Here is a 22,485-nt window from a genome sequence, read left to right as displayed (position 1 = left end):
AAAAGCCAAAAAAGATATATATATATATATGATTTCATGATTGACCCGTGACATTTAGGGTAGAATTTTCGAGAGGTACTAGACTTAAAAACTTAAATGGTGCTAAAAGGCTTAGATTGTCCTATTATTTTACTAAATAATTACATTTATTTTACAGACTTGTCCCTGAAAATAAAGTAAACTTTTTTCTACTTTTCTTGGAAAAAGAAAAGTTAATTTCTTCTTAATTGATTTTATTTATCGATTATATCCCAAATAAATATTTCATCTATACACGAACCTAGTTTTAAATTTCATGATTTACTTTTATATCTCAATTCGAGCTCCATCATATTAGGTATTATTATTATCCAATATTAATTTATTGAAATGAAAATTTTTTTAATTATATAATATTAATTAATTTAGGTAAAATAATTTAGTGGCACAACAAAAAATTAAAAGGAAAAAGTGGGTAAAGGGTAAATATGGTATAAGACGATACTCGTGTAAAAAACCGTCTACAAAAACTGACTTCCAGTTCCCTCACGCGACTGGAATGGGACTGAAGGAACCTTTTACGGCGACGTTTCGATCACTGCTCCTGCAGCCTATCAGAGCCCTCAGAAGCTTCCATAGCCCGTGAGCCGTCGTCTTCTTTCCGCCGCTTCCTCTGGCCACTTTCCTCTCCTCCGACGGCCGGAACATCGTCGGCGGACTGCTCCGCCGCTGCCTTGTCCTCATATCACTCAGTTCCATCTCCTTCGGGAACCTCGCGCTACCGAACAGAAACAAGAACCAGCGCGATTTCGTCGTCGACGATTCCAATATCATCGCTCTCTCCGCAGGGAAGTCATATTTGTCCAATTTCCGGCTTCTCTTCCGTTCGATGTACTCAGGATTCTTCGGCAGTGAAATGGAGAATGAATCGAAGCATTTACCTCCTCTCGTTCTCGCACCTCTTGCGTCAATTGCAGACGGTTTTTTGTTGTTGAACGAATGCGATTTCGTTCGGAACTGGCAATTCTTTGCTGAAATTTTGTCCGATGCGATTCTTCCTGTGTTCTGCGAATCGCTGGGCTGTTTGTAGGGAATGAGTTTCCCGCAGAAGATTATGTTATCAGATCCGGAATAAGCCGAATTAGAAACAGAGAAATCGTCGCTGGAAAACTCGAAGAAGTTATCCCCGTCGTTGTCGAATGAAGCGCTGTAATCCTGCTTGGAGTAATCATCGCGATTGGATTCATCGCTGTAAATCGGAAGGTCGCACAGAGAGAGAGTTTCTTCGGCTTCTGCATCGTGTGGACATGGATATTCCGAGAGATCGTCGGAGGCGTCTTCTCCTCTGTAAGATTCATCAGCCACTACCATTTTCTGAGTTCCGATAAAATGCAAATTGAAGCCGATTGATGAACTCTAAAGTTGAAAATCATCAATGACGAAAACTAGAGAGAAAAATTATTCAATCTGAAGATTGAGAGAAAAATATACGATCCGTAGATTGAATAAATTTGCTTCTCTGGTTTCTTATAGGGAATTGCTACAAAATTAGTCTAGAGAGAGAAAGAAGAGAGAGAATTTTATTTTATTGGTTGTGCGGGCCTTCTAGAAGAGCAGACGGAGAAGAAGATTTAAATATAATAAATGGCGGATTGCAGACCAAGTTCGCCTGATGGGACAATTTCTCTAGTTGGTATTTATTTTCCTTTTTTCACCTAATTTTTTTAAACCTTCTGATTATTTTGTTAGAAATTAGAATTCTTTATTGGGGTTGAATTTCTAATTTCCTTCTTACCGTTTAGTCCTCACTTTGAATAATACTTACTAGTGGTCCTTTCCTTACTACAAATTTCTTTAGAGCATCAAAGATATTTTAAATAGATATCAACTCACCGTTCCCCACCTGCCAACGAAGCCCTAAACTGCGTCGAATAAACCAAGTAGTCCAACCAAGTCGGGCATCCATAAACGAACTATTCTTGTAGCAACCTTTTAAAACCACCAAACTTTGTCTCGTCGACAACGGCTGATTATCCACCCAGACACTTGGGTTAACACATCTCCACCCAACTCGCTAAATATGTTGTTTTAATAGTTTTTTTTACACATATATCAATTATCGTTGAGCTATGCATCTGGTAGTTTTTAATACAATTTAAAAGACATTAATAATTTTTTATAGTTCGAAAATTCAAATATCTTGATTTATCATATCAAACAGAGGTTTGAGCAAAAAAAAGAACTAGTGATAAAAAAAAATACATACTTTTTTTTCATATTTTATAATTGTTTTTTCTTAAATTGTATACCTGGCTTTAAAATTGGCAGATTTTTCTCGTGAAAAGTGAAAAATTTATAATTTATCCCCCTTTATAAAACATATGGTTTTACCCATGTTATTGAACGTATGAAAAATATATAAACATATATAACTAAGGTTGATAGATTGATTGATCAAGAGGGAAAAAAAATACCGCATCTAAATTTTAATAAATTTATAATTTGTCAACAATATAGACATTATTAAAGAAAATATTGAAAATTAAAAAAAAAAATTGAAACTTTTGAAAATATTATAGATTTTTTTAATACTACAAATGAGGATGAATGACTAAATCTTCCATATCTAAAAAAAATAGCAATATATCTTAACTGCTGAGTCGTGCTCGTGTTCAGGATAAATATATGTGAGAGAATCATTCGAATATAAATACAATGTTTATCATTATTAAAAACTTTGGTTCTTGGAATCCATTTCATTTATGGCTTTGGCCACCATTCATTTGTTATTCCCTTTGTCGTTTCCTCATTATTATTAAGTATTAATTTGGTCCCATCTACATGGAAGGAAAAAAAGGAAAAAAAAATTAACATGAGATTGGCACGTACTCCTTTCCCAAAGTCGAGTTTTGATCTTCTATATCATAAATTGTTGTATTAAAAAACTATAAAATAAAATAAAAATTCTTATGCTTGTCCTTTCCTTATAAATAAAGTAGAAAAAGAAGAGAAAAAGTAATACTTACTCCTCCTTTATTCACACAAATTTCATTCTTGTATTCACACAAACTATATCGATGATTTATCAATATCAACTACCTTGTGAGAAATAGTTTAACTAAAATAGAGAAGAATTGGAATAAGGTTCAATATTTTTTATGGATCGAGTGGAAAAGATATATAGAAATTCGTTCGGTTATTTTATACATCTTTGTGATAGGTACATATCCATTACAAAATGGCAACTTTCTCGTAGCCTATTCTTATTCATATATATTGTAATGTATTACAAAAGAAAATTATTACACAACTTAAATTGGCTCTCTTGATCTTTAACAAGTGAAATATTTGTCATCGTCTAATTTGAAATATAATAATAATAATAATAAATGGGGTGCAAATTCAAACTTAAACCTTTTCGATCGAATTCGGAGATATATACCAATTACCGTTGAGTTATACTCGGTTTGACTTATTTTTTTAAGGTTTGATATATTTAAATAAGAACAAATTTATGAAATACGCTTATATGATCATGAGTATATTTACTTTTTTTATTAATGTTTTCTCAACTCTCTATTTTTCCCGTTGAGTTTCTAGAATTTTAATGTCCATTTGTAGAAGAAATTTTATCTATTTTATGCAACTCTATATCTAAATTTTATTTAACCCTATAATTTTTATAAACTCTTTATGTAAATTATTGAAAGAAGTAAGGTATAATTGAGAAATTTTAAAAAGTTAAAAATATCAAAATATGAATTTCATTCTTCACATTTTAAAAGTTGATCATAATGAAAGATTGATAAAAATTTTAAAAGTTAAAATAACGAAGCAATACCTATAATAATAATAATAATAATAATAAATATGTTAAAAATAAAATATTGTGTTCATATTGCAAATTTCAACCAAGATGGAGTTTAGTTGGAAGCATGCAAATAATTGATAAGTTGTGTTGTCATTTAAAATTAAATCAACAATTAAAAATAATAAAAAAAAATAAAAAATAAAAAGCAACAACAACTAGTCGTGCTTGTTTTGGGTATATTATATAATATATTTCAAAGTTTCCAATCATTATCTTTACTATGTACATTGATCAGGTGTACCATTGTTAAAAAATAATGATTATAATAGGTTATATATGACACTAAATTATTAATTAAAACTGTCAAAAAATTAATAATTAAAAGTGTTGGGAGTATAGAATAATATTGCCACATGGAGCATAGAGGAAGGTTAATCTTACTTGAAAATATCTCGAACAAGATCATACTTAGGTGTAAAACAACTACAATAACACTTCCATGTAGTGTGCTTGTCTCTATGTTTGACATTGGACACCCAACACGCCCGACCTTCAAAACGACACAAATAACCAGTTGTTAAATCTCCAACCTAGCTATAAATAGAAGGTCTCACTTCAATATAAGGTATCGCATTTTATCTCGTATTCCATATTAAACCCGAGCTTCTTCTATTGACTTGAGCGGTTGAGTGTTTGTCTCTCTTGTGTATGTTTCTCTCTGCTAAAGGCGTTCGAGCTCTTCCTCTAATCATAACTTGACCTCATCGATGTTGCATAAACAAAAAGTATTATTGAAAAGACATTATTTTTAAACCTATATTGCAGGTTACACCTATAAGTAAGGGGAACAAGTATCAACTTAATAACAAAACTTTGTTCCCGAAGTCCTACTTTTGAATATATATATTACATCTGTGTCCATGGGTCTCAATTTTAAAAAATTTAGTATTTTTTTATACCATTACTGGTCGAGGCCTATGAGTATACTTATTGTGCCTTCCAACATCAATAAATCTCTAGCCAAGACAAATGAATACAGACAAAGATGATAAGAATTGGAGCCGACATAAGATGTCCCTGACTGACATCTTATCTCTTTGGAATCTACTTTATGAAAAGTAAAGATAAGACTGGCTCACAAGCGTGGTCGACGAGGTAACCTTATCTTTGGAAAAGTAAGAAAAAAAATAAAGTAAAGCTAAAGCTAAAAAGCTAGAAAAGCAGAAGAAAAAATTACAAACTGACAAACGACTTTACAATAGCAAAATAAAGATAGATTTTGCATTATCTTCAAGCATGTTTCTGCTTCAACTTCGGTAAAACAGCTTGATGATGTCACCCAACTTCTTCGAGGTATTTCGTATAGTCGTGACACAATAATTTCTAGGTAGATACTCTTCCGAGAATAAGGATGAAGAACTGCGAACTTACAAATGGCTAAAAAATTAAATGTTTAGTTTAAAATAAATAAATGATAGAATATAATATATATATTCAAATACTATATTTGATATGTTTTTCCAAGTAAATTTGGACCATGGGAAAAAGAAAAAGAATTGCAGTCAAATGTCAAAGATTTTGAAGTATAGTCACAACTAAAGAAATTGATTCATAGGAAATGGTCTTTTGGGTTAAGGTTGAATTTTGATGGCAAATGAAATTAATTCGTTATGCGTGTAGTCAACAACTCGATCTTTTGAATTTTTTTCATCCATAATTTCAGTTTCTAAGAGTTTGAATTACAATAAATTTTATTAGAAGATACAATGTTCTCCACCCCATCAAATTTAAATTATGTTCTAAACATAAACCAAAATAATAAAAGATGTTTACATTAAATTTAGATGAGTTCAAAATCCAATATGATAAAATATTTGTTTAAATTTCAAGAAGTTATTAGTTTATGGAAAATAATTATGTAAATTTTGTATTGATTTATGTGAAAAAAATCAAAATTATTAACCAATTTAAACTGGGTAGTATGTTTAATTCTTGGTTGGAGATATATGTTATTACCACTAAAATATGCTCCTTTGACTTTTTATCTGCCTATTTTCATATATATATATAGTTTATATCCGTGAGTGTCCGGGCCATAGAAATTACTAATTCTTAAGATAGGTGGTCATCATGGGATTTGAATTCATTCCCTCTTAAATACCCTAGACCATTTGCACCAATGAGCTACCCATGATGGTTTGCCTATTACCATATATAGAATGAAATTTTTTAACAATTCATCATTTAGATTTATTCGATTCTTTATCTTTCAAAATTTTTAGAAATAGGGCATGTTGACGTAGGAAATTGGCTTAGTCTCCAACGTTATAGCTCCGACAAACACTTACACATCGACATTAGTGTGATGCTAAGTCCAACACATTTGAATATGTAAGTTAGTAAAATGTTTCGTTAATAATAATAATAGTGGAGTTATGAGAGCATCTCTCGCGTCCCAATCTCTCCTTTTATTTCTAGAGGGAGTATTCTTAAGTTGGTTCAGGCGAATCGACTCGATCAGATTCAGTCGACTCTAGTCTCACCTAGTTGGGTGCTTCGACTTGGGTAATTTTATAGTGTAATGTAACCCATAACATGATTCATCCAATTTTGAGTAATTATGCATACCAACGTGATTTTTACTATTATTATTCTAATTGACTATAATAGTAAAATCGAAATTATGATCGATTGTGGCATTTGATACATCATTATTTAGACATCTAAAATTTTGAGAAAAAAATAAATAATAAAAAGAAAATGACCTTACAAAGACTTATGTCAATTTGCTTTGAGATTGAACTCCATGAAATTTTAAAATGGTATCAGAATCCAAAAAAAAAACCTCTGAAGATTTGACCAAAAAAATGAAATCCGATCGAAGGGACAAAGAGGTCAAATAAATAAAATATTGTATATTAAATTACAAGTTTAGTCCATTAATTTAAAAAATGGTGTCTAAGAAGTCATTAACATTCAAATGTATATGATAACCGATAAGTCAATCAACTTTAAGAGATGTGAACTAATCAACAAAATTTAAAGTTGTTTAATAAGTCCTTAAATTTACAATTTGTTGTTCGGTAAGTCTCTTACCCATTCATTATTTTATAAATTCAAAGACTTAAAAAAGTTTGTGTCTAATATAACTTTGGCCTTTCAAAAAACTATAAAACAACTCTCTTTCTCTCATTTTCTATAACAACCACGGATGTATATTTTCTTTTATCCGTTGAAAAAAAAGTTAAAGATTTCTAATAATAATGTTATTATTTTGTGAAGCTTATTATTTTATAATCCAATAATACTATTTGGTAAATTAAATTAAGTAATGTATTATATTTGGATCCAAATAACAACTTTATTAAAAGTAAAAATATGAAAATGTCAATTTTTATTTTTTAATTTAACAAAATAAAATTAGCTTTGAAGTACAAGCAATAAACAAACAGATAAACAATTGCTTACACCAAACATGTGGCAACATTAAAATATATAAATAAATAAATATTATAGATTTATAATTAATTTTGCTCTGATAATATCATCCGACCTTAGCTCAGTTGGTAGAGCGGAGGACTGTAGTTGCTGTGCTTTCAGATATCCTTAGGTCGCTGGTTCGAATCCGGCAGGTCGGAATTTTTTCCTTTTCATTTTTCTTAAAACTTATTTATTTTAATAAATAAAATTGTATACTCATGATATCATCCTTTCACTTTTTACACATTTTGTTGCGATATTTAAACTTCCAAATAATATGTTTTTAGTCATCAGGTTTATATATAATAATAACAATTAAACAAAAAAATTATTTTTATTTTTTTTCATTTATTATGTTATTAAGAGGTCAACTAAATAAAATATAGTATTTTAAAAGTACAAGATTACAAGTTTAGTTAGTTAAACTTGAAAGTTCTCCTACAATTTAAAGTTATGCCTACAAGTTTTTTTTTTTCTCCTTCTGAAATAACTGTCTAAAAGATTCTTGGACGTTATTAAATATATCTAATAAATATATAAAGCATAATTGGTTAACTTATGAAATGAGCTTATATTATTTTTATTTTATTGTCTAGTAAGTCGTTAATTTCTAAAAAAAAATATCATTAACTTAAATTTTGTGTCCAACGTAATTCCAGCCAACCTTTCAATTTAATATCTAACAAATATGTGAATTAAAAAAAAATAAATGTTTATCATAAACAACAAAGCTTAAATTAGATAGAAATATACAAATATATGTACTAAACTTGTAACATAATTAATATATCTTCTAAGAAAAAGTTAACATATCTCCCTCATTCGACTGGCTCGCTTTTTTATTGAACTGACCTACCTTTTTCATCTTCCAATTCTTGGCTAAAGTTTGAGCATACTTCAATATTATCTAATTCCTCTATTATAAAATTGTAGCCTTTTAATTGTTTACAAATTTGTAAAATGTACCATCGGTGACCTCCTAATATTCTAAAAGAAAAAAGAAAACAAAAAACAAACAATTGCTGCAAAATTTTAAAGTGGCAACAAATTAATAAATAAAATATGGTTAATATAATAAATTGAAAACAAGATTCATCAACCGACCTTAGCTCAGTTGGTAGAGCGGAGGACTGTAGTTGGCTAAGCTTCCAGGAATCCTTAGGTCGCTGGTTCGAATCCGGCAGGTCGGAGTTTTATTTTTTCCCTTTCATTTAACTCTCTTGAATTGATTCTAATAAATAAAATATATACTTATTTTATTAGGCAATAAAATATATATTTACTTTCATATAATCCCATGACTTTCAAAAATCATTTAAATTTTTTACTTTTTTTTAAGCAATATACATATCTATTTTTAAATGCGAATATACATGACCAACTATTATATCTAACTTTTCCTAAAAAAAAAAAAATAGATATAACTTATATATATATATATATATATATATATATATTAACTTTAAAATATTTGAACTGAAAAGAGAAAACATAATTAAATGCTAAATTTTTTTGGACTTTTTTTTCTTTATTTTTGTTAGCTCTCTTCAACATATTACCTCAAAAAAAAAAAAAATCTTCACCAAATTCCTAAAATCATGACATTTGAAAAGATAATTGTCAAAATAAAATAACCACAACATTTAGGTAATTTAATATCCGTTTAATAATATACATTTTATTTTTTACTATATATTTTAAACATTACTTTGTGTTTATTTATTTTGTTATATAATTTTTTAAAAATAATTTCAAATTTTAAGCCAAATTAAAAAAAACAATTTTAAAAATTTTGTTTTTTTTTAAATTTGACTATAATTTTAAATATGTTTTTCCATAAAATTAAAATAGTTTTATTAATAAAAGTGTACAGAAAAAAAACAAACATAATTTAAAAAAATAGTAAATTAAAATCAAAATAATTATCAAACTGCCCACCCAGATATCTTCCTGTAGGTCGCAGGTTCAATATTCAATTTACATATTGTCCACATTTGTTATGCCCCTGCCTGGTTTTTTTATATACATCATTGATGGGAAACTTGTATACCTACTTAATAGGTATATCAATTTATTTTGCTATTGATTTCTATACAGTAACGTATTTCTTAATTTATAACTAATTTATTCTTTTTTTTTTCATTTTATCATCAAAATGATTCACAACTATTCACAACTGTCAAAACGAGCATAACTTAGTGGTGATTGACATACATCTCCAACTAAGAGGTTGTAACTTCGATCTCACATATTGTACTAAAAAAAACAATAATAAATAAATTCTTCATAGCTTTTGGCTTGTTGACTCGTTTAGATCGGATGTCAACTGAGTTCTTTGTTTGTTATATTTATTCCTTGGAATAGTTAGAAATCTTTTTCCAATTGAAATGGATGGAATTTTCTGCATTCTATACATTTAAGATTAGTTATTAATCTTTTTTTTTCGGATAAAAAAAAACTTTGTTATGTTTTAACTTTTAGTTGTAATTAAAAGAGTGATTAAGAAGTTATATTGTTAAATTCTATTTTGTTTTCATTTTTAGCAACATTTAAACATTTTAATTACATATATTATAATTTATATAATATTGCAAAATAATAATTCTACAAATTTAGAATAAAAGTGTTAATGGATTAATTTGTATTATTTGAGATTTAACTAAATATTTAGTTGTTAACTATCTCATATATTAATATTTACAAATCTACTCTCAAATACATCTAAACACACAAACAAATAATACATTTTATATAACCAACCAAACAAATCCTTAGTTCAATCTCATATGATTTATGATTAGTTAGGAAATAATGATGTGATCCTTTCTATTATTTATTATATATTCTAATAAATTTTTGCCACCAGTAAATCAACCGATTTGTAAAATGAATTGTTAATTAACTCAACGTAATATACCATTTTTTTTTATAAAAAACGTAATATATCATTGATTATCTATGCAATTAACCACCTTCTTTCATGATCTTTTAGTGCAAAATACTTCATACGCCCTACATAAATATTTTTTTGATATATGTGTGTAAATTCGAACTCACGATCTTTTGATTGGATATAAATGTATTTAATATAATAGGAAAAGAAATTATTTTAATGGGTAAAACCATCATGCAGTAAATATTTAACATTTATAAAATATAAACTCATTTGAAAATGTAATTTAAAATCAGAGGTCAGTGATTTCTTATTAAATTTTTTAATGTCATCAAATTGTATATTTTTATTTTTTAAATATTCTATTTAAAAGCTAAAAATATAAATTTAGAAATATTATAATATTAAATTTTATATTATTTTCATGTGTTAACATCTATATTTTCATAAATAATTTTGCTAAAAAGGTATTTTTTCCATTTTTCATATATATATATATATATATATATATATAAACTATCAAATTTTGTAGCTGTGATTTGAAAATCAACGCTTTATTTTTTTATTCGTATATGTTTCGGAATTCGGAGGATCCAATATATTTTTTTTCTCTTTTTTCTCGCCGATATCGTAACATTTTTTTTTATAATAATGATGTTTTTCTTTCTTTCTTTTTTTTTTTTTTGAGTACTGAAAAAAAATCATTTTTGTAAAGGCAAAGATAAAGACACGCACCCACCGACCTCGGAGATTTTTTAATTTCAACGAACTTTCAAATTAGGGCCGCCATTGGGGATTTAGAATTACATTAGGGGTAGTTTCGTCAACTTAAAATTTAGACACCCTATTTATTGATCCTCAAACCCTATTAGCCCCGCCAATCTAGTTTCCATTCTACAATCTCTCGCCGCAAGGGTTTAAGAGCCAGTTCCTTCATTAGGTTCGGATTTCCATCCGTCTTCCTTCGCTTTTCCATTTATTTGTCTTGTTTTTTCTCTTAATTCTGTTGGTTTCTACAGCTTTTATTGCTTTTTTCGTGAAGATCGCGATATCAAATGTTGTTTGTTTTGAGATTTCGAGTTGGACTTTTGCATCGGAGTATTTTTTTTTCATCTGTTGTTGTTGTATTCTTCCTGTCGATCTGTTTGATAATAGATATGTATTCGTAGCCGATCCTTGTTATTTACATGTAAATATTAGGTTTTTGTTTTCCAGGTCTTATAATCACGTAGATCGGATTTATATCATGTTTAATTGATGGATTGGTCGTTCTTTATTGTGCTTGTTCGTTTTATCTGTTCCGTCTTATTCCGAGAATCTTTGTTTTCATAATTAGCAAGTCTTTCAACTATTAGACTTCGATTGTGGTGGATGTTTGAACTCAGTCCTTGGTGCAGATATGTTTAATTTAATTTTAATTTTTAAGGTAGGCATTTAATAACGAAAATTTGGTGTTTAACTCAAAGTAGTGATTTTTCTTGTGTCTGCTATTTGTTTGTGTTATTTGCCTATCCTTGTGCTGTATTGAACTTTTAATTTTTTGGCAGTTCTTTTTCGTGAGATTCAAGAATGGGTAAGGAGAAGGTTCACATTAACATTGTGGTAATTGGCCATGTCGACTCTGGCAAGTCGACCACCACTGGCCATTTGATTTACAAGCTTGGAGGCATTGACAAGCGTGTTATTGAGAGGTTTGAGAAGGAAGCTGCCGAGATGAACAAGAGATCGTTCAAGTATGCCTGGGTGTTGGACAAACTGAAGGCTGAACGTGAGCGTGGTATCACTATTGACATTGCCTTGTGGAAGTTCGAGACCACCAAGTACTACTGCACTGTTATTGATGCTCCAGGACATCGTGACTTCATCAAGAACATGATCACTGGTACTTCCCAGGCTGACTGTGCTGTTCTTATCATCGACTCCACAACTGGAGGTTTTGAAGCTGGTATTTCCAAGGATGGGCAGACCCGTGAACATGCCCTTCTTGCCTTTACCCTTGGTGTCAGGCAAATGATTTGCTGCTGCAACAAGGTAATTTTGACCATTATCATTCTTTTTCTACTATTTGTGTTCCACAACACTCATTGTTTCTTTGATGGCGTATTATGAATATTCAGTTCAATTTAGTGCTTAATACTGGATTTATTCAATTATCTTGTTTTTGGTTCGAATGAACTTTGATGACTCAGTCAGTGCTTTTGAATTTTGATAACAGATGGATGCCACTACCCCCAAGTACTCCAAAGCTAGGTACGATGAAATTGTCAAGGAAGTCTCCTCGTACCTTAAGAAGGTTGGGTACAACCCAGAAAAAATTCCCTTCGTCCCCATCTCTGGATTTGAGGGCGACAACATGATTCAAAGATCCACCAACCTCGACTGGTACAAGGGTCCGACCCTTCTTGAGGCCCTTGACCTGATCCATGAGCCTAAGAGACCGTCTGACAAGCCCCTTCGCCTTCCACTTCAGGACGTGTACAAGATTGGAGGTATTGGAACCGTCCCCGTGGGTCGTGTGGAAACCGGCATTCTAAAGCCTGGTATGGTCGTCACCTTTGCCCCATCTGGACTGACAACTGAAGTTAAGTCCGTTGAGATGCATCATGAGGCTCTCCAAGAAGCTCTCCCTGGTGACAATGTGGGGTTCAACGTGAAGAACGTTGCCGTGAAGGATCTCAAGCGTGGGTATGTTGCCTCAAATTCCAAGGATGATCCCGCCAAGGAAGCTGCCAATTTCACTGCCCAAGTTATCATCATGAACCATCCAGGTCAAATCGGAAATGGTTATGCCCCAGTTCTCGACTGCCACACCTCTCACATCGCTGTCAAGTTTTCTGAGATTTTGACGAAGATCGACAGGCGATCTGGTAAAGAACTGGAGAAAGAGCCCAAGTTCTTGAAGAATGGTGATGCAGGGTTTGTTAAGATGGTTCCCACAAAGCCCATGGTGGTGGAAACCTTCTCTGAGTACCCGCCACTTGGACGATTTGCGGTGAGGGACATGCGTCAGACCGTGGCCGTTGGTGTCATCAAAGCCGTGGAGAAGAAGGATCCATCAGGCGCCAAGGTCACCAAGTCTGCTGCCAAGAAGTCTGGCAAGTGAATGGTGCGGACAGCCGAGGTTGGCTCCAGTGAATGCGGTCATGTCCATGATATTCACAGTGATGGCTGGATTCTGATTGATATATCATCTTCTTGTTTTTGTGTTCGTCTTTTCGGTCGTGTCTTCAAATTTTCTCCATCGTCGCTGAGCGACTTTTTGCAGAACTGGGTGCTTGATCGTCGGTGGCAAGGCTTCTTCTATCCTTTAAAGTTTGGAACCTATATTTATGCGTGTTTTTGTTTTATCAAACTCATTTTCTGTTACTTTACTGGTTAGTTTCTCATTTCATAATTTAGCGTTTGTGTTATATTATTATTAAATCTCCTGGTTCAGTTGATTACTCGCATAGTAAGCTGTTGGAACTATACATTCTAATGGTGTTGTGGTTTTTAGAAGTTTATTCTCAGTTTTCGTTGCTGCATCATGTCTTTATCTAATTGTGAATTTACCCTTAAATACCCCCATCACATTTGATATCGTCTATAATTCTGAAACTACTTTTACTGCAAGTGTTTTTTTTTTGGTATATAAAATTCGAGTTATATTTCATAATGTATCGTCTATAAGTGTGCCTTGTACTGATTTAATTTCATAATGTAGTTCTTTTTTACTCTGTTTTTTTAAAGAATCGATATAAGTTATGGTCTTTTCAATAGAAACGCTTTACACTCATTATTGATGTAAGTTATAGTCTTTTCAACTGATACGCTTTACACATTCATTCTAACTTATTCTAAGTCTTCATTTTAGTAACTACATTTTTTCAATTAAAAAAAGGTTATTTTCACCATGGATTTTTCTTTACAAATATATATATATTTTTTAATGTTGTTAGACTTTACATTGTACTTATATCAATGGTAGAAATCCTCGTAACTATCTCGACTCAATTAAGCATATTTTCGACCAAAAGGTCGTCTACCACTAGGGATGGCTATTTACTTTGGAGACTTGTTTTAATAGTTGGAGAATCTTCATTTAGATTCTCCTTGGAGGGGGGAGAATTTTTTCCCACCACCTAAAGAGGGATGGGTTCATTTTTTAATATATATATATACAATTCTTCTCTATTCACCCCGTAATACATTTTTGGAATAATTAGGCCTTGTAAATGATATTTTATTTTTAGAAATTAAGCAATTATATTAAAAAAATCTTTAAGAAAAATATTTATTAAAAAATAATAAAAAAAGAGGGAAAATTCCTCTGCAAGGAACTCAATCCCCACAAATTCTCCACAAGAAAACGTGGCCTTGATCCCCTCAAAATTACATTGAAGAACAAGGAATTAAGGGCAGGGATGGGTAGGAAAGCCTTCCCCACGAAAATTTTCCCACCATTTATATATATAATTAAAAAGTTCAGAGGTCAATTGCCAGAACTCAACTGACAACCTTTGATGGGATCTTGACGTGATCGTGGATTGATGGTATAAACACATACTAAGGATAACTCAACTTTTTTTATTAAGCAAATAAATTGGCTCTTCTATCCTCAACAGATCTGGCAAAAATTCACAATCACCCATTGTGAAAGTACATGATTTTTATGACAAAAATGGTCTCATAACCAAAATGTAAAGCAATTTATCCATTGTGAAAGTACATGATTTTTATGACCTCATCGTTCAGCCATATCATTGGCTATCATCAACTCGGTGAAAATACAAAAAGCTCTCAGAAAATCACAAGTTTCTAAAAGCAGACTCGTGCTGCGGAGGAGTCAGTCTGGCCAACAAAGCCTTGTTATGACAGTGCTCTGTGTCAACGAAATAGAAGCTTCCATTGGCCTTGAACGTCACAAAGGGACGATTTGTTTCTGGTGGTCGAATATCTGCAAACCGAATGGTTCGAGGAATGTAAGTTGCCAGCCACGACATAATCTCGACCTCAAAAGTGTCTGAACCTGGTTTCCATCTAATTCTATGGACATAGGGGCTCACAAACCAGTGAAGTGCTGCAGTAGTAGTAGCGCTTAAGAATATCACAGAAGATGCAACAGCACCCTTCAGGATCACATTCATGTCGGGGGACGTCATGAAGGTTATGACCGGGCCAAGCGATACCGAGAGGCAGCATGTGGATAAAGAGAGAAGCTTCACTTTCTTGATGGTGGACGAGATTGGTCCCACATAAGCAATGTTTTTTTCATCTTCCTCAGCTTCTTGGTCTCTGCGCGGTCCAATGCTGATCTTGCTTTCATCTTCTCTTCTTGTAGCTTGAGATGCCCATCTTTTCTGAACTGCACTGAGCTGGGAGACGGAGTTGCTGGTGGGTCCACATTTTTCATTGGTCCATGCTGATGACCTTTGGAGATGATAACCTGAGGCAAAAGAAAACTTACTAATGAAGAGGGTGGTAGAACACTAATATATATATTATCATAGCTTCTAATTTCTTGTTTTTGATATTAAGTCGAGGAACCTTGCACCACAACAGGTGAGTTCAGCAAATCCAAAATAGTTAATCGAGAAGGGACGGACTCATAAAGGATAGTGACATCAGGTAATGATCCTAAAGAGATGGGGTAACAAACTAGAATCCCTGTGGCCTGTGCTTGGTTACCGTTGTAAATAGGCAATATGATCTTGAAGAGACGATAATAAAACGTACCTCAAGATTTTTTTGCTACCTCCTAAAAAAGGGAAGAAAAAGACAAGACATCAATAGGCTGCTCATAAAACCTTTTTTTTTTAATTAAAATTCAGTGGAAACATCTTATTACGAAAGGAGGGAAGGAAAACCCATTGAAGACTTTTGAACGCTTCCAACAGTAGGAAGAGTACTTATGTTGTAGTAACGAAAGGATCATAAGTTCACCCTTCGTTGGAGCCACAAAATAGAGAGTAAAACTTCTTTACAGATAATATAAAATACATTTATTATTTGTTATGCCATATGTAGTTTCAACACATTTTCTCCAATAAGTATCTTTTTTAAGGTGAAATCTCCAAATCCACTTACATCTAACAAGATGAGAGCAGCTTCTACTTTTAAGGTAATGGTAACCAATCCCGAGCTCCTGAAATCAATGGGAAGTTAAACACTAAACTTACCAAGTGGCAGCCCCCGTCACTTGTAGCTCCTTCCCATGTACTAGAGCTTGTGAATTGAGTTTGCAATCTTAACTTCCATGAGCAAAAAGATTGATTCTACCTTCTTTAGTTAGGGAGCTAGGGAGAGAGATTCTTCGTTGGAGTTCGCTTTTTACTCTTTCAGTGACGAGGTCCAAAAGGAAAAAGACCAACGGTCAAGGTTTTAAAAGGCTTGAGGCGGGCTTGAGGCTTTTTCTCAAGGAGAGACGAGGCGTAAGCCTTGAGGCGGTATGAGGCGTAAGCCTCATTTTAAATAGAAAGATAAAAAGAATAAAATTCATAAAAGATAAAACATTAAATTTTGTATTCCTAATATTATAATGTTCCTATAAAAGCATAAAACACACATAATAATGATAAAAAGAAAAATCTTGATAGTCTATCCAACTTTCTTGAGATAAAAATCTAAAGCTCGTCTACGACATCATTATCACTGTCACTAATAGGATCTTCCATAGAGTCATCGTCATATCTAATTGCTCCATCCTCATTTTCATTGTCACTTTCAATATCCACCCATTCCTCTTCATCCAATGTCATCGGCATCTTCCCTTTATCTGTTTACGAAATAAATTTTGGAAATTTAAAAGTTAGAACCTAAGTTAATATATGTAACTTATAAGTTAACATTGAAATTTAAAATTAAAATAATTTCCCATAAGTCACATACCTTTACTTCTAGATTTTGGTTGTTTTGTCTTATCACTAACGTCTCTCTGTTGAGTACTACTTCCTTCTCCAAGCTCAAAAATATTGATGTTAGGATCATCATCATGCTCAATAAAGGCATCAACTCCAAATTCACCATCCCTAGTGTTCTCAACAATCCACTCATCATCAGACGCCAAATCATCTAGTACCAATGGATCTTCTTCCTCTTTGAGAGCCTTTCACTTCAAGTGCTTATCCTTTAATCTTTTATTGTACATGATATAAACTAAGTTATTTAACTTAGTTGTACCACAAAGGCCGGTCAAAATAAAATTCATCCGGTCAAAATAAAAGGCTTACGCCTGTCAAGCCTTAAAGGCATACGAATAGAGGCTTACGCCTCTCTCATGAAAGGCGTAAGCCTCTTTTTATTTATATAAGGCGTAGGTATCGAGGCCTTTTTTCCCCGCCTCGCCTCAAGGCGCGCCCTCAAGGCGCACGCCTCGTTCGCCTTTTGAAACATTGCCAACGGTTACAACATTTAAGAGATTGAGAGAAATTCTTCGTTGGAGTTTGCTTTTTACTCTTTCAGTGACGAGGTCCAAAAGGAAAAAGACCAAGGGTTACAACATTTAAGAGATTGTCAATATTTGAGTTAATAAACAAGCAATACTCGAGTTGACATCAAATCCTAAAGGGCAACATTCTTTTCTCGTCTCATTTACTAAAACCCGACACTATTTACTTGCAATAGCATCAAGTTTTTGGCATCGTTGCGACTTGTGAGGGATGGACAATTTCCATTTACTTGGTTCTAATTAAGAATTTTTTCACATTATTTTAATTGTTTGCTTATTGGTTTCAGCTTCTCGAATTTACTTGCTGTTTCTTTTGATTGCAGTTCGTTAGGTGGCTATGCAAAAATACAGTCTTTTCCTATGCAATTGATTGAGATGTCTCACAACCTCCCCTGAGCTATACCCATTAACAAGCAGAGAATAACTTCCCTAACCTTGTTGGAGCTTCTATTACAGAATCTAAAAAATAATGCGCGTAAGATATATCATTGTTAGTTAAAATCTAGAGGCTTAATTGGATCAAATAGTTACCACTCTGTATAATATGCACAAAGGAAAATCCCCTAATGATACTAACATGAACTCGAGAAAGCATTGCAGAAAATCATATTGAAGGCGTGAAGGAACTATACAAGCTAGCGAGGACCAAGCATTCAATAGAGAATAGACCAAATGCATACTGCTGGTGTAAATATTAATTAAAAAAATAAAAAGCATACAAACAAAACCTACTTTCTCAAGAATCCCCACATTCGATTCCTAACAACTGAACATGGAAATGGTGGTGATTGTTATTCCTAGCCATAGAAAAACCAAACATGATTGCGCCCAAAAGGTTCAACTCCCAGCATACAGATTTCTCCAAGTAAAATTTATCCCTATTCGAAGATCTAAGATGAGATTATTCGAGATCCCTGATCTTCGTTAATAGACAAGCTAACAGTCAAGCAGGCTTAAGCATAGAATTTCATGAAGGGATCTTCTAACCTAAGTTGAGATCATTTCCGGAAACTAAAGATTAACCGTTGAACTTTTTTTTCAGCGAAGCAACAACCAATACATTCTCTTACTACACAGAAAGCGCGAAAATTCCAGAATCTAAAGCTTGAGAAAGTAAATATCTCTCCTGTTCTTGGAGAGGGGGATTGAGAAAGGGAATCGGAAAGGAGAATCAAACCTGAATTGAAGTTTGTTTGTGAGAGACGTTTGGATTGTGAGCGTAGCAAATGGAAGAGAGCCGCTCTCGTCATTCTGCAGAAGCAAAAACCTCTTCCCCTACCACCGCGGAGTCTGCTTCGAAGCTGCAAATTAAAATGGTAATATGCGCTTTCGTTTGCTGACATTCTACGATGGGCCACTGGGCCCAACACAGCCCAGTCAAGCCCAAATGAGTCTACAAATTCCAGCCCAACCATAATAAGTGAGGTAGAAATTAGAACCGATCACTTTTTATTTATCATATCTTAACCAGTTGAACTATGTTGAGATTGACATATATTTGATTTGACTTATTTAAATAGTAATAATAAATGTGTCGGAATTAAAGAACATAATTCTTAACCAGTTGAACTATGTTGAGATTGACATATATTTGATTTGACTTATTTAAATAGTAATAATAAATGTGTCGGAATTAAAGAACATAATTCTAGCTCCATTGCTGTGTCATTTTATGTTTCTTTTTCTTTTCCATATAACTTCCATCATTGGATATTGAGATAGATTTGAAATGAATATAATTGAATTATCTATAGATAAAAGCTTTCGATCATTTATGAAAAAGAAGGTGAGATAAGATTAGATTAAGATAGTATATACTTTGCTTAAAATAGGATTTGGTATATTATATTTTAAGGTATAACAAATATCAAAACTCATTTATATTTTAAAACTTTCAAGATCCCAAATTTGCCCTAAATTCTTTGTATAAGTTACAATCTTGTCACTCTTTCTTATTTGTTACTTCAATCTTCCAATTCTAGTGAAATAATTGAGGAAAGCTTGCACCCTAGACAAATAATCTAAGGCAAATCTAGGACAAAGTAGAGGCTACTTAGTTCATATTTTTTTAAGTACAACATAAGGATGTCTTAACCACTTGAGCTATGCTCGATTTGACAGAAATATGAATACATTAAGAATCTATTATATAGATTTGACACTTTTAAAATTCAAAGACCTACTACACAAAATTAAAAGTTAAACTTGTAATTTAACTATCAATTATTTCAATTAATAAGTAGTTCGTGGTTTTTAAATATGTTATAGGTCTTATTAACATTTATCCACGATCTCGAAGTGATTCATATTCTTTTAAGGATAAATTTTAGATTTGATAGAGATTGGACTATTTACTAATGAAGTTTTACATGTAGCGTCATCGTTGAAGATCCAGCGCAAAGATGGAGTTCCCTGTACCCTAACTGGCCGCTTGCCTCTTTGATTTTGACGTCATTGTCTTTTAATTTTTGTTTTATTCCTAAATTAAATAATTAAAATATCTCAATATATTTTATTAACTGATTAAAGCTACATAAATGGTAATAAACTATGGATTCTAGAAGGCGAAATATCCAGTTTGTTGAAAATTACAGGCATTGGAAAAATTACAATATATTAATATAGTTTATTAAGAGATTCTTTTATTTTCTCACTCGACAACTATATGTTATTAAGAGTTAAAAGACCGATTTAACCTTGTTTTATTATTCTTCTCAAAATAATAGTAAAAAAAAAAAATTTATTATCGGATGAAAATATTGTAAAATGAACCGCCAATTATTTATTGTTTTTATTTCTTTAGTACAACATGTAAAGGTGGAGGATCGAACTCACAATCTCTTGATTTGATAAATATCTCAATTACCACTAAGCTATAATCGCTTTAATTATATAAACTAATTATTATTACTGTTTGAAAGGTCCATTGACCATATCCATTTATTTTTATCTCAATTCTTTTCATCATACTATCTATTATCATTCTATCCTCGATAGTAATTGATAAACTTTCTTAAAAAAATATTACTTTTTTTAGTGCAAATTAATCGAGAGTATGAAAATTTTAACCTCCAACCTCGAAAGAGTAAATATTAATTATCACATGAATTTATATTTGGTTCCTTACCAATAATGATCAAATATGTTTCTCTCGCAGTTAAAAAATAGAAAATAGTTGCTAAGAGGAATCTTGTCGCTAAAGCATGACTCGGCTATATTTGAAACCGCTAAATTAATCTGAGACACTCTCTTACCAATGTTTCTAGAAAGTCTTCGGTTTGGAAACTTTTGCCATACACGGTTAGTTCCAAGTTCATGACGTGGCCAAACTAAATTAAAAAACCATGGCGGATCAAATCCAATCTTCAGCCTTCCAGAAGCTCCCCGGAGGAAGCATCCTCCTCATTCCCTCTTTCTCCGCTATCTATTTAATGGATCTCCGCCCGCTACGGCAACGCAACGCCATGATCTTCATCTCATCTACCTTAATTTCACTCTAATTTTCTTCTCCGAAAGAATTTTGTACTTCAATGGCGGCAGTGGAGCACGATCCAGATGTTTTGAGCCTCGTGGACGACGACGACGAAGACGCTCTCTCTTTCCGCGGTTTTCCGATTCACGATTCAGAGCCGGATCAGGCCGGTGATGATGATCGGCCGTCTCGATCTCCGTCGACCTTGCACGGATTGTTCGAGTTTCGTACCGATTCGAAGCAGCAAACAAGTTCATCGCCTGGTGGAATTTTGTTCTGCGGGAAGATTATGGACGCCGTAACGCTCGATTCCAATTCGAAATCGTTTGTGCGAAATCAGAGCATTCGGTTCGGGAATGAATCGAAATTATCGTTTTCGTCGCCCGCAGTCGGAGGTTTAGGTTTCGGAGGTCAGCGGAATAATTCGAGGAGGCCGAAGGCGTTAATAGGATTAACGAGAACTCCGTCGAGAATGGAACTGAGCGAGATTCGGAAGAGGCAGGCTCGGCTGGCACCGGTGCCGATGTTCCATGTGGTTCCGGCGGAGGACATGGCGGCGGTAACTGTTGCCGCCGATGGCTCCGGCGGAGGAATCAGCCCGTGGAGTTTGATTAGGCCTCTCAGGTATAGGTCCGTCCTGGTTAGAGTGTTGGCTAAGGCAGCTTCTAGTTGTATAACTCATGTTTGAGTTCTGCCTTTCAGTTTCTGCTGATTGCTTTCACCTTCCGATTCGATTTCCTTTCTTTTCTTTTGTTTTAGTTTTAGACTTTTCTGTAATCTTTATATTCTTTTTATTATTTATTTACCTTTTTTTTTTTAATTCTTAATCCGTTTGTATATAGACTCTTTTGCATCCCTATATAATACGTGTATACTATATTTAACAGAAATCCCAGTGCCAAGATATAGATTTCTAATTTAGATTATTCGGTACGTATGCGGTAAAATATGAAATGACTTGCAGTTTTGAAAGTACATGGATTAAAATGAACCGAAGTTAGAAGTATAGGAATCAATATAGATGTTCTAAAAACACTCGAACTAAACTAAAATTAAAAGTATCAAAATGAAAAATAGTATTGAAACCTTAAATATAATATAAAAATAGAGTATCTATACCTATTTTTATTGGAACCTTAAATATAATGTAAAAATAGAGTATCTATACATATTTTTACCAGCATAGCAATGCAATCGAGTCCTCTAGGTAATTACAATAAGGTATATTATTTCATGGAAAGTAGAACTCCCACTTTCACTCAAATTACAAGCGACTGAATTACTCTCTTTTTTTAAGCACAAATGTGGGGTGGAAGATAGAACTCTTAACTTTTTTTTTAAGATATATGCTAATTATCGTTGAGTTATACTCGCTTTGACAACTAAATTACTCTTCTTATTTGAAAAGTTTATTGTCGTTTTAT

At 32.6% G+C, this 22,485-nt stretch overlaps 3 protein-coding genes and 2 non-coding genes across 5 annotated transcripts; 3 read left to right on the top strand and 2 right to left on the bottom strand.

Moving 5' to 3' along the window:
• Positions 1-437: 437 nt before the first annotated feature.
• LOC111006110 (uncharacterized) lies at positions 438-1,676 on the bottom strand. Its single transcript, XM_022277860.2, has one exon. It carries the CDS (start codon positions 1,348-1,350, stop codon positions 526-528), a length of 825 nt encoding a protein of 274 aa, XP_022133552.1. The 5' UTR covers positions 1,351-1,676; the 3' UTR covers positions 438-525.
• A 5,662-nt stretch (positions 1,677-7,338) lies between these two features.
• On the top strand, positions 7,339-7,428 carry TRNAY-GUA (transfer RNA tyrosine (anticodon GUA)). The gene is given in 2 exon segments: positions 7,339-7,375; positions 7,393-7,428. It is a non-coding gene; the product is annotated as a tRNA-Tyr (tRNA).
• A 941-nt stretch (positions 7,429-8,369) lies between these two features.
• TRNAY-GUA (transfer RNA tyrosine (anticodon GUA)) lies at positions 8,370-8,460 on the top strand. The gene is given in 2 exon segments: positions 8,370-8,406; positions 8,425-8,460. It is a non-coding gene; the product is annotated as a tRNA-Tyr (tRNA).
• A 2,484-nt stretch (positions 8,461-10,944) lies between these two features.
• On the top strand, positions 10,945-13,690 carry LOC111006339 (elongation factor 1-alpha). Its single transcript, XM_022278216.2, has 3 exons — positions 10,945-11,103; positions 11,711-12,194; positions 12,379-13,690. Exons 2-3 carry the CDS (start codon positions 11,733-11,735, stop codon positions 13,264-13,266), a joined length of 1,350 nt encoding a protein of 449 aa, XP_022133908.1. The 5' UTR covers positions 10,945-11,103; positions 11,711-11,732; the 3' UTR covers positions 13,267-13,690.
• A 1,142-nt stretch (positions 13,691-14,832) lies between these two features.
• Positions 14,833-18,910, bottom strand: LOC111006405 (uncharacterized). Its single transcript, XM_022278339.2, has 2 exons — positions 18,767-18,910; positions 14,833-15,588 (listed from the first exon to the last, which is right to left on the bottom strand). Exons 1-2 carry the CDS (start codon positions 18,837-18,839, stop codon positions 14,951-14,953), a joined length of 711 nt encoding a protein of 236 aa, XP_022134031.1. The 5' UTR covers positions 18,840-18,910; the 3' UTR covers positions 14,833-14,950.
• Between the last annotated feature and the right edge of the window lie 3,575 nt (positions 18,911-22,485).

The sequence above is a fragment of the Momordica charantia genome (genome assembly GCF_013281855.1).
Source record: "Momordica charantia cultivar OHB3-1 chromosome 4 unlocalized genomic scaffold, Mcharantia_2.0 BLBB01000004.1, whole genome shotgun sequence".
In the NCBI taxonomy this organism is placed as follows: Eukaryota; Viridiplantae; Streptophyta; class Magnoliopsida; order Cucurbitales; family Cucurbitaceae; genus Momordica; species Momordica charantia.
Note: the sequence above shows the minus strand (reverse complement) of the source record. Positions and strands in the feature narration are given on the sequence as shown.